General features: G+C 44.3%; 1 protein-coding gene across 6 annotated transcripts in view; it reads right to left on the bottom strand.

Annotated features, from left to right (window-relative positions):
• The window catches only part of sh3pxd2aa (SH3 and PX domains 2Aa), a 97,496-nt gene that overhangs the window by 62,045 nt on the left and 23,016 nt on the right, over positions 1-12,435 (bottom strand). For all 6 annotated transcript variants that reach the window (XM_061232816.1, XM_061232819.1, XM_061232820.1 and 3 more), the window contains exons 3-5: positions 11,337-11,412; positions 8,594-8,670; positions 4,296-4,387 (exon numbers count right to left, since the gene is read on the bottom strand). In XM_061232816.1, the coding sequence (XP_061088800.1) occupies positions 4,296-4,387; positions 8,594-8,670; positions 11,337-11,412 (245 nt within the window). The remainder of the gene's footprint in view (positions 1-4,295; positions 4,388-8,593; positions 8,671-11,336; positions 11,413-12,435) is intronic.

Genomic DNA, 12,435 nt, shown 5'->3' with positions numbered 1-12,435 from the left:
CATATTTCTCATACATATAACCTGTTTATATCATCGGTATCCCAACAGTACATTGATATCATACTAAAGAAATAGAGCCCACAGGCATCATGTCAAAAGTCCAGGGGCCTGACCACACAACCACCGCCAACCGTGTGGTTGAAACATCAAAATGCTTCCTATGTGTGCATTGTGTTACAAAACTGCAAAACAGACAACCACCCACTGGCTAACACCAGAACTGCCAGGGTCAGTTCCGTTTTACTTCAGGAACGATGTTGTTGCTACAGGGTTGGGGCTTCGCTCGTTCAAAAAGTACTGGTCATGGCCCATTGAAGGGATACTCCAAGAGGCTCTTCAGAGCCACAGAATAGACCACTGGAACTAGGCGACAATACACCAATCACTAATCAGATTCCTGTTTGTTTTGGGAACACATGACCATCAGTGGGAAATGAAATCCCCAAAAACTATGACACGCTCAGGACAGGATGTCTTCCGCACTCCTGAATTTTCATCTGGGCCTTTTTGAAAGAGCAAGGTCGCATCTGGAATAGTCCTGGTTATATCGGGGCCTGAAAGGCCGTCTTTGTTTGAGACCCTTCAGACCCTGAGACCCCCCCGCCCTGTCGCTGATAGAGAGGACAGCTCTTAGCACAGAGACTGCACTTACTTCCTCGTGGCAACCAAAAGCATTCATCGCACTGGTCCCATTACTCACTCCCAGTCGTGGGAGGACGATATTTCATCCTCCTGGTTCGGTTTCTGGGACTGAACTAAAACTGGCCCCTTTAGAAAATACGCCCCTGCAATGAGACACCATCACCCTCTTAAAGCAAAATGCAGAAAGGCTTTGAAGAAATCACTGCCATCTCTCCAAGTAAAAGCCTTTGCGTTTTGACATTGTCGGAAAAAGAATTACAAAATTGGTACTTAAAACTGCACTGAAACTGCCTGAGATGGACGGTTAACTAGGCCTATGTTATAATTCTTTGTTAAAGAGATAACCGTTTTTGGAGAAAAATTATTTTTGTCAGTTTTGACGTACTGTATGTTTTTGTTTGTCCCGCAAAGTTTTTGTGTTCGATGAAGGCTATTTTAGATAATTACAGCATGTTCTGATGACATGTCAGTTTTACAATAGCTGCTATCGAAGCACTTGCAGATTTGCGGCTTAAAGCAAAAAAAAAACAAAAAAAACACTTCAAGTTACTTGGAAGCAACTTGAACAGTGAAGTTACATTTCCAGACGCTGTCCATATGAACACTAAGGCTGCACTGAAAACAACTGTTTTTCAACCATTTTACCCCCAAGGGAATAAATATAGACCGCAGATCAAAATATATAACCGCATTGCACATGCTTCAAGTCCTTAGCATTCAAGTTTTAAAACCGTAGGACAAGCATCATCATTATGAGATAATGCGAACCAGTTTTTTTTTTTTTTGGGTTCCCCCAGTAGCTGATCTTATCGCACATTTAGCCTGTGGTGTATCGGTTACACTGTGTTAAGATGGGGAGACTATCAGACAACCACAAGGCTCCAGAAACGTCCGCTCTGACTGCTGTTGAAGAGAGGTATCCATTTCACACACTTCCTGGCACTCAGAAGCCATAATCACACCATAGCCACGAAACCTTCCTCAGGCGCGGAGACTTTTGTGAATGACACAGGGGACTGCAGAGTTGTCCCCTGTTGAAATCTCGCTCTCTCCCAGAATGCTGTGCCCCTACCCCCTCCTCTCCCTGTTGACCCGACCCACACGGGCGAATCGGACTGCCTTGTCTGATCTGATGACAGATTTACATCTCCCCCCATCTACAGTACACCTCATCTTCCTGGGGCCTGCATTTCCAATGAACCTAGACCCTCCCCAACCTTTAAGTGAATCTGTAACATGATCTCATGCAGGCTCCATAGTAATAAATCAATGACCTGTCTGTCTCACCATTATGACTGTATTTCCCCCAACCATTGGTCATGATTTTGTTCAGCATGTGCACCGAATTAAGAACTGGTTGATAGAGTTTTTAATCTGCTTGTACCGCCTGGAAATGTACGTCATCTTCATTCTTGCACAAAATCTCTATCTACAAATGATCCAAACATCATTGTGACATAATTCGCGCCACTATCAGAACCTTGTTTTGGGGAAATTAAGTGCATAAATCACTTTGTCTATGATTTACTTATTGCAAATCAATCGATTGTGATCTACCCTCAAGCATGAAACAGTTTCAACTGTTTTCCAGCTAACACATGCCACACAATATGGCCATTCCCCATTCAAAGAGATTTTCATTCTTCAATTTTCACTGCCAACACACAGCACGACACGCTTAAACACTTGTTGATGCATTACATGTGCGGCCATGTTTCCACAGTTTGTTTTTGTACAGCAAAATTAAAAATTTATTAGCCAAAAATATCTAAACAGATCACTCTCCTCGTCCCTCAGTATGAGTGGAGCAGAGAAAGGGCAACATGGCCGACTCTCTAAAGCACAAAGGAAACAAGACAGTGTGAGAAAGGTCGCTATCCTCGATTGTGTTTTTCTTTTTTGAGTGCTTCTGCAACTCCAAACGATGGGAAGCCGATCTGAACCATTACATCAGCCCCCCAAAAGACACGCCTACCAGGCAAGCTGATGAGAGCTGTTATTAAAACGGGCGAACCCAGTTTCAAAGACAAACTCAGCTTTTTGCTGTTGCGTTACCACGACGTAATGAATTGTTTCCACACAATGGGGCGTGACAATATTGAAGCCTCCTCACTGTGATGAAAATCAAGAACTCAAACCAACACATTCTTAATTAACTGCCGAAAATGAGAAACAGCACACACAAATGAGAGATCACAATTACTGCGGAACTGATCGCATTTAAGCACTCATATATTCGGCAGTTAAAGAACCAGAAACTTGTTAACAAACAAAAAAGAGCAGAACCAAAGCTGCACAAACAATGGTAAATATTAAACATACTGCAAATAACGGTGTGTGCGCGGGAAAATGTTAGGCAACGCAACATTTCAGAGGGAATTACATGGCACATATTGTGAAAAATCCCCCATGTACCAGGGATAAGGGACAGCTCTATAAGTGTTTCTCAAGCACAGAGGGATGCGTGCGCAAATCAAAGGCAGGACGTCTGTCAGACTAAGCCCCGTGGCACAAAGCGAAACCTGATTCATTGCTGGGGAGAATCTGGCTAATTCATTGCGTGCAGGAGACTAATGCCTGCAGATCAGCTCGAAGCTCAGACAGAAACGATATTTCTGATAGAAAGTTCCAGAAAATCTCTCTGGAAAACGATACATCTCATGTCTGGAATCAATGATTCAGCTAGAAAGGTTATATTGAGCTGGAGCAAGGACATAGCATATACTACAATATGGCCAAACAGTACCGGTCTGCAATACAGGGAACTTATTTTTCATGATATGTTGAATATATCCCTCATAGTTTGAACACTAGAAAAATATTAATTTCTTAATTGAGGATAAATGTCTAGTATAATGAAAAAATTATTGCAGGATTAATGAATTCATTACGGATTTTTATGAAATATTATAAATGGGTTTTTTGTTATTCTGCACCGTGCGGCTGGTCATTGTACAGTTTAAGTGTTCATTTGTGGGCAGAGCTGTTGGAAGCGCCCATCCCAAGGGCCTTCACAATCGAAGTCAAACCCAGCCTTCGTTTCCTCAGTTCAAAACCTCCAGTGTAAACAGACTGCCTGGCCGTGCACAGATGCTAACAAGGCCGGGATGAGAGAGAGAGCTCAGAGAGAGAGGATTTACGACACTGAGCTCAAACAGAAAACTGGCTACAAATTGTTCCCTCCCTATCCACCTCAGCATGATGTGTGGTGAGCGTTCTGGCTCAAAATGGCTGCCGTGAATCGCCCAGGTGGCTGCTACACATTGGCGGTGGTTGAGGCGAGTTTCCCCCCTCATCACTGTAAAGCGCTTTGAGTCGCCGGCCGGTGAGAAACGTGCTATATAAACGAGAGGTGTTATGTAAGTGAGCAACAGCAATGTTTTACGAAAATGTCAAGGACACAGTGGGTACACTCTCAGAAGAAAGGCTTCCAGAAGGCTCCACTGTCTCCACTGAGGAACTTCATGTACTGTCGGTCAAGGGTTCTCTGTTGGGCAAAATGGTACAATCTAGGAGCTTTCACACTTTTCGGACCTACCACAGAGGGTTTCACATAGAACTAAGAAGGGTTCCCTTATGGAGATGAGCCAAAGAACCCTTTTTACAGAGTGTGGTTGTACTGAAGCATTCAGACAAGTGAAGCTGGTACTCACTCTTTTGGGGGGTTGAGGTCATCCGGTTTTGTCTCGAAGAACCTCAGGACTTCTTCGCTTTGGGAGATTTGAGTGGGAAGTCGCACGAGAGCCTGATGGGAGAAACAAGTTTTATTGAAGACATATTTTACTTTCTCTGGTCCAAAATTAGAAATTCTTGTTCACCTGACAAGCAATGCTCAACCAAAGCTTATTGAAAGGTTAAATGTTAACAGGATGCATTCTTTACATGCACACAAACATGAAGGAACTGCACGACCCCAGCAATTTTGGTTTCTCATAAGCCATTAGTCTCAATGACAGAGATTGGTTTCAGCTGAATATCAATTTGCTTTAATGTGGTCAACTTGATCCCCAAAGCACCAAAGATTAATGAGGGCAAATTACTTTCAGACGGACTGCATGTTCTTCCTTTACACAGACTCCAATAACCAGCGTTAGAAGTTATTTAAGAAGACATGAGCGCAGTCATAGAGAAGGAGCCTCTGATTCAGCCGTCTTTCTTCCTTTGGGTCCATAAAGAAGCCTTTCTTCTGCTGATGATGAGGTTTTTTAGGTTATTTAGGTAGTGACAGGGGAATGACCCCATTTAGGAGCCAGTGATAATATTCTTAAATATATATATTTTCTTTTTTGCAGGCACCCCATTGAGTCATGAGTGTATGCGTGTGTGTGCTGGAGTGTGTGTGCATGCATGTGTGTGCACATTGTATGTGTGTGTGTGTGCGTGTGCAAAACGTATGTGTGTGTGCGTGCCTGCATGTGTGTATGTACGTGTGCGCGTGTGTGTGTGTGTGTGAGTGCGTATGTGAGTGTCTACGTGTGTGCGTGTGTGTATTGACATGTGCACGTGTGTGTGTGTGTGTGTGTGTGCACGCATGTATGTATGGGTGTGTGTATGTGTGTGCACGTATCTGTGTGTGTGTGTGTGTACGTGCATGCGCGTGTGTATGTACGTGTGCGTGCGTGTGTGTATGTGTGTGTGTGTGTGTGTGTGTGTGCACAGCATTCCTCCACATATTGAAAAATGTGGAAAAAAGTGTCCACCCCACGCCATCGCCTGCAACAACGGGCCTCTCTCTCAGAGCCCCTCCAGCTGGAGAGAGCTCCTTGTCTCTGGATGTTTACATCCCTGTGCAGAGAAGGCCATACAGTATGAGCCCTTGGCACAGAGGGAAGAGGAAGCTGAAGGGTGGGGGGGGCAGAGAATGGAGGCCCCCCCAGACAGGGGCTAAGACAGAGGAAAACAGATGGTGCGTGATAAGACAGTCAATTTGTTCGCAACCTACACTGCAAGAATACCAGCTTTGTGCAACTCAAATACGAGCACATTGTCGCTGGTCACTGAAAAACATTGCACACAATATACAATATGACATACAAGAGCATTTTTCCTCATTCACACATCTGAAAACCAGATGCAGCACCAGACACATCAGATTCGGATGCTGCTGACCAGTAAAGAGGTTAACTGGTTGTCAGATTGACATTTGCGAATCAAAACTCTGCCGCAGCTTTGTAAAAAGGTTGATTGTCAGAGGTGCTGATTCATTGTGTTTTGAATGGCTTCATTTGCCCTTTCAACCCCTTTCCTCTTCCTAAAAGAAAAATGCAGCCGTGCGTCTATTTACATTCTGCACAGGAAATTACAGCGGCAGATAGGGACTGAACTTCCTGTGGGGCTGAGAGCCAGAGATACCACTCAAACGACTTCTTCAAAGAAACGTACGACTGAATCAAAGAGACCACAAATTACGGTTATTATACCGCTCCTTTATGGTGTGACACAACCCATTAATAACATTAGGAACAACAGTAGCAGTAGCATTAGCAGCAGTAGGGGCAGTAGTATTAGGAGCAGGAGCCAGGAAAAGTAATGGCAGTAATAGCAATGCTGGTGTTGGTAGTAGTAGTTCTAAATCACTGTAATGACTGACAGTTATGACAAGTATATTCTTTCATATTTTCCTTTGTAGCAGTAGGTTATTGACAGTTTAGGGCTGCCGCTTTCACCCAATGCAGGGCCCTTTAATGGCACGCATCCTACCCAAGGAATATTTTATGAAAGCAAAACCTAAAACTAACTATTCTCAGGATAACCACATTTCTGCAGTAAATGTGACATTAATCATTTGCCAACTATTCACCAAGTCTGTGCACGCCTGTGTTAGTCTACCATCCTGGATGGTTTTCACTCCAACCCTAACAAAGAGCACCTCATTCAACCCCAATGATCTTGGCAAGTAGAATAGGTGTCTGAAATTAGGCTTGAAATGAAGCCCTACAGGACTGCAGATCTGCAGGAGAAGGCTTTGGCAGCCCTGGTTTATATCCTCTTCAAGACAAAATTCAAAAATGGTCCAGTCATGCAACATAGTAGTCACCATCGCCGTTCAATTTCTGTGGCAATGGCTTAGCCCAGTTCTGATGATGCAAATCCAGTTCAGATGAAGGCGCTTGACAAAAGAACCCATTGAGGATTGCCTGACAGAGGACCAAAGGACATTACAGAGAGAACTGAAGTGTAATGATCTGTCAGCCATTTAGATAGAGTGATGAATGGTCATGTACGGCAAGCCCCGCTGTGTGTGTGCGTGTGTGTGTGTGTGTGCGCGTGTGCTTGTGTGTGCGTATGTGCATGTGTGTATGTGCATGTGTATGTGCGTGTGTGTGCATGTGTGTGTATGTGTGTGTGCATGTGTATGTGTATGTGTGTGAGCATGTGTATGTGCATGTATGTGTGTGTGTATGTGTGTGTGTGTGTGTGTATGCGTATGTGTGTGTGTGCGTGTGTGTGTGTGTGCATGTGTTCAGACAAGACTCTGTGTGGACAGCAGGGCACAGAGGGTGGAGAGCTCAAGGCTCGACCGGCATCACTTCACAGCGCACAATAGACTCCTGTTAACCCTCTGATGCATAAGCTATGCAAAGATATAGAAAATAAGAACTCAGTCGAGTCACGTTTGACCCATGCTGTGCATCAAAGGGTTAAGGCAGCCAGCTTTGTCACACTATGCAGCGTAGAATCAGTCCTCAAAAAACAAAACCCCTCAAAATCCCTCAAGATTCTGATTCTCCACTGCGGCAAACACGATGGGGAGCGTAGAGACTGAATATTTGCACATCTCTAGAGCACTTCTGAGTACAGTGTCAATGAGTCCAAACAGATTTCTTTTTTTTCCTAAGCATCTTTGAAAAGATGCCACAACATCTGCTGATACTCACTTACAAAATGGTGAACTGCCAAATAATTTGAGCGCAAAGAGTTTCCACAGTTAATGCCAACAGATTAGAATGCATAAATGTGATGTTCTGTTTGACATTGACAGATTAGCATGAATCAATTAAACTGTTTAACAGTGTAAATTGAGTGTGTATGTGGATGATTGTCTGTTTGACAGTGTTAGATTAGCATGAGTCAGTTTGTCTGTTTGGCAATGTTAGATTAGCATGCGTCAGTTTGTCTGTTTGGCAATGTTAGATCAGCATGCGTCAGTTTGTCTGTTTGGCAATGTTAGATCAGCATGCGTCAGTTGGTCTGTTTGACGGTTTTAACATTATCATGCGTCCGTTTGTCTGTTTGACAGTGTTACAATAGCAGGCGTCAGTTTGTCTGTTTGATGGTGTTAGGATTCACATGCACTGCATGCACAAAGGTCTCCCCTCCTCATAATGTCCTGCAATAACAATGCAAGAAACAAGCAACAGCATCAGAATATGCGCAACCGTCCAAACCTTCAATCATACATTTAAAGGGAGAACTTGCAGGCAAAGTTGTGTTAATAACACCAGCATCAGAATATGGGCTGTACAGACAACCGTCCAAACCTTCAATCACACATTTAAAGGGACAACTTGCAGGCAAAGTCGTGTCAATAACAACAGCTTGCAGCCACCTTTCACCGAGCTGTTTCTGCGACCCGCTCAGAGGAAACAGTTCCATTTTCCTCCACAACACTTTCTGGGAGGCACACAAGGGCTTGAGCGCGCGCCAGGCTCGGAGGAACCCCTTCATGTGGGTCCAGATGGACGCCTGCCGCAGGAGCCGAGGCGCGTTCAACATCAACATCAACATCCTGCGCCGTTCGCGGGACGCACATCCCAGGCCTCCCAGCGCCACGGGAGAACTCACCCAGCGCCGGGCGGCGGGCACCTGGGTTCACGCATGCCTCGTGCGCTTTCAGCGCGCGTGAAAAGCCCAGAGGCTGAACGACAGTGACCCCCTTCTGACCGCTGGAACGGTTACGGAGCTGATATTTCAGATTGGTGGGGAGGAAGGAATAATAGACGTTTCTTACTCTGCAGTAATCGTCGATGAAGCGCAGTCTTTTCATCGCCACGTCTCGGACATGACTTCGTCGGAACAGGATTTTACCTGCGGGAAAGACAGGTGAGATTCCAGGTGAGAAACTGCAGGCACAATGAGGACATTAAAAACACAGAGGGCAACAAGTAAGACTGAAAAACTCGCAGTCAGTGTTAAATTAAGTTTAAGCAGCAAAAGTCATGCACATATTTTGTGGAGGCAAATGCAACTGACTGCTTGTATAATCGTGCGCCACTAGATGGCAGTGAAGCATGGCAAAGAATTTTGGCGACATTAAAAACAACACACATCCTCAACTGTGGGACAAAAACTGTCATTCTCGAGAAGGGTTGAGCTGGGTCACAATATAAAGTAGACACATGAAAAAATCTACACTGTATGTTATACATTTCCTGGAAGCATTAAAACAGTCAAGTTAGTTACTGCTGCAGTTTTTAAATGCTAAATGTTAAAAGTATTTTATTCCCATGCTTGAACACATTTAAGGATATACATTGATAAAAGATGCATCACAGAAATCGACATAAACACACATGGCCATGGAACAAACGTGAACCACAGAACATAACACAGGCCTACTTCATTTCCTTGTTTACAGTGCAGGAGAATGCATGACTGGATGACGTCTTCTTTCACACATGAAGACTGATCCATTTACACCTCTAGCTAACAAAGCATGCAACATCTACAGGTGACGAAAGTCAGAACATACAAAAGCAGTGTGGTAACTGTCAGCATTCACTGAAAAATGTCCGTGTTGAAAATCTGCCCCAGAAACCACCAGTCTTAGAATACCAAACCTTAGTCGTGCTGTGTCATGTTCGTTCTGTTTGCCATCTTTAAAAACCGATGACGTGGGAGGTCACTCTGGGACCAAGAGCACCTACATTTTTTTAGCAAAGCACTTTCAGTACTTTTACAGGAAGTCCTGACTTTACAGGATTCTGTTAACATTTAGCCTCCTTAACCCTTTACGGTGGGTACTGTGTACTTCACATTGGTGGTATTGGGCTAAAATATTCAGGTGCTTCTACACCACAACACCCATTCCTGGTTATAGGGACTTGGGTCACATTACATAGTACCTTTGACACCATTTTGCACATAACCTTATTGCAAGGTAGAAATATCGAGAGCTTTCACAAACAGTGGCTTTTTTGGATAAGGGGGATATATTGTAAAGCCTAAACATTAAGGATATTCCTAGTTTGTATTTTGGAAATAGGCCCTGTGAAGTCTTTTTCATAGACTAATCAAATTGGAGAAGATAGTCTGAGTAGAACTGCCACTGTTTGGAGAAAAGGCATTTCTTTAGGTAAGGAAATTCATTAATTATATTAATTTCCTGGGTAACTGTGCCTTTAATACTGCATTTTAATACTGACCCTTTTCTACTTTGACAGGAATATTTACTCTTAAGGTCATAAAATCTAAAACAGGCATCATATTCTTCCCCTTAGAGTTTTCTACAATAGCCACTAAGATTTACAAGATTTCTAAAAAACCCATTTTTTTTAACTGTGACGCACCAATATTATTGGGTCACGTTTCCATGTTTTCTTTCCTTTAGTTACCACAACATCATCTGCAACAACATCAAAGGTTTACAGCAAGCGTAGAAATGGAGGCACCATTCCATGGAAAATAACATGCACAGCCTTCAGGAAGTGATCAAATGACACTTCCTGAGAAGAGAAAACGGGGGATGGGACAGGACCATGACTGTGGAACTGGATTCATGCGGTTATACAGAAATACCAGATAACAGCGCAGACCTACCTGGACTTACTCACAAATGAGTCAGATCTATGAACCTTTTGTTTTTTTAAATGCAAAATGACACGGTGAATGATATCGCAAACAATAAAATACTCCAAATTTATGGAGGTTTACCTTTTAACCAGACTACACAGCATACCTATGAAAGAATATACAAAAGCCACAGTGGATAGGAAGGTGTGTGTGTGTATGTGTGTGTTTGGTGTATGTGTGTGTGCTTGGTGGTGGTGGTGGTGTTGGGGGGGGTCAGTTTGTTTACTCTATAGAGCAGAGCAGTGGACATGGCATGCAGCTCCCATGACAATGAGCAGCTTTAACCGGACCAAAACCCCGACCACACTGAGAACGCGACTCCTCGACCAGTCAGAGGGCACCCCATGGACTAATAAGATCAGGAACGCTAGCCGCCACCTCCTCCCAGCATTGCCCGCGCTCTATAAATACATCAATTGATGAGTTCTTTGTGGGCATGTGACTCGAGGCTAAGGGGGGGGTTCAGGGGCTGCGGATGTGTAGAGTGGCTGATCACAGACGCCTGACCGCTGCAGTGCCAGATGCCAAGCCCCGACTGAGGGGAGACACGCCCTCAATAAGCCCTCCAGATCCCCCATCCAACCAGAGCCTTTTACTCTTCTCGTTTCCCCCAAGGTTCGCTTGTCGAGGCCAACACGGTACGCGCTGTGTGCGCATCCCGTCTTCATACTGAATGGAGCAGGTCAGTTTAGGGACCAGGCTGAGGCGTGCAGCAGCAGGAGGAGGGGAGGCACTGAGGATTACTTTCAACTCCAAACACTCGCTTTTTAATTATCCTCATTGCTGTCTGTCTGTCTCACTAACTGACTCACTCACTCACTCACGGACTGACTCACTAATTCACTAGCCCGTCATTGCTCTCCGGCAGCTGATACCTGGGTGTGTGTGGTCGAGCTGCTCACCTGGTAAGAACGGGATGATCCGTTTTTTGGGGTCTTTCTGCCCTCCCTCAATTGGGAATTTGTCAAGGATCTGCATCTGTCGACAAAGAAAAAAACACATCAATATTTACATCTTAAGTGTTGACCCGCATAAGCAGCCCATTTTGTGCCAAATGTGTGAACGTCAAGATTAAGGAATAAAGGCAAAGGAACACACTTTTTCACAGAAGTTCTGCAGTGAACACTGAAATCAGCCCGGTCACACCATATTGGCCATTCATTTCAACCATTGAGTGAAAATGTGTTTAAATGACTGTGAATTGGGTTGTAACTGCAGAAGCAGTTGGGAAAAGTTACCTGACCACAGACTTTACTTTACGGACCCATTTTCATCATTCAAAAGATTAAAAACTTTTTTTTCTGAAAGTCTGTAAGATTTTCAATGAAAACCAGAAATGGGTAGACCTTGTTACAAAAGGAACGTCTTAAAAAATTATTCCAAATTGAGATGAATTGAATCTACAGTAAAAACATAGGTGCTGTCAACACCGAATAATAGTCCACATACATGTGCGGACAGAAATTGTACAGTGAGGTTTTTTTTCTGCGTGTGATATTACGGTTAACAAAATTGCCCATAAAATAAATCATTCATAAACGCGGAAAGAAAATAAATACACACGGACGCCTCGAGCCAGGAGCACTGCATTGGCTCCAGATGTTGCGCTCCAATTGGAGAAACGCGGGGGACGGTGGTGGGGCTAACGCACACATGTGGGCCGAGGGGAGGGAACGCGGAGCTTGGACCAGGTGAACAAACAGACGGGGTCCATTTGGAGAAAAAGCTGGTTCGTTCTGTCTGGGTCTACGGGTCTGCGAGTTTGCTCGTCGTGGTACAGAGGCAGGCTCCGTTAGGGTTCTTTCTTGCGGGCGGTGTGCTGTTTTACCAGGTCTCTCCGTCCCCCAGTGCTACCAAAGCCAAAACTAAATGTTCCGATCCGGTTACGGTGTTGCCTTGCACAAAGAACACGGGCTTTAATTTGGGACATCGGTTGCTTTGATGTCTCCTTCGTTTGTATGCTTGGGCTCGGAGAGAGTGAGAGAATGTCTTAAATTGCGA

The sequence above is a fragment of the Conger conger genome, chromosome 2 (assembly GCF_963514075.1).
Source record: "Conger conger chromosome 2, fConCon1.1, whole genome shotgun sequence".
In the NCBI taxonomy this organism is placed as follows: domain Eukaryota; kingdom Metazoa; phylum Chordata; class Actinopteri; order Anguilliformes; family Congridae; genus Conger; species Conger conger.
This window is presented reverse-complemented; position numbering and strand designations above follow the sequence as displayed.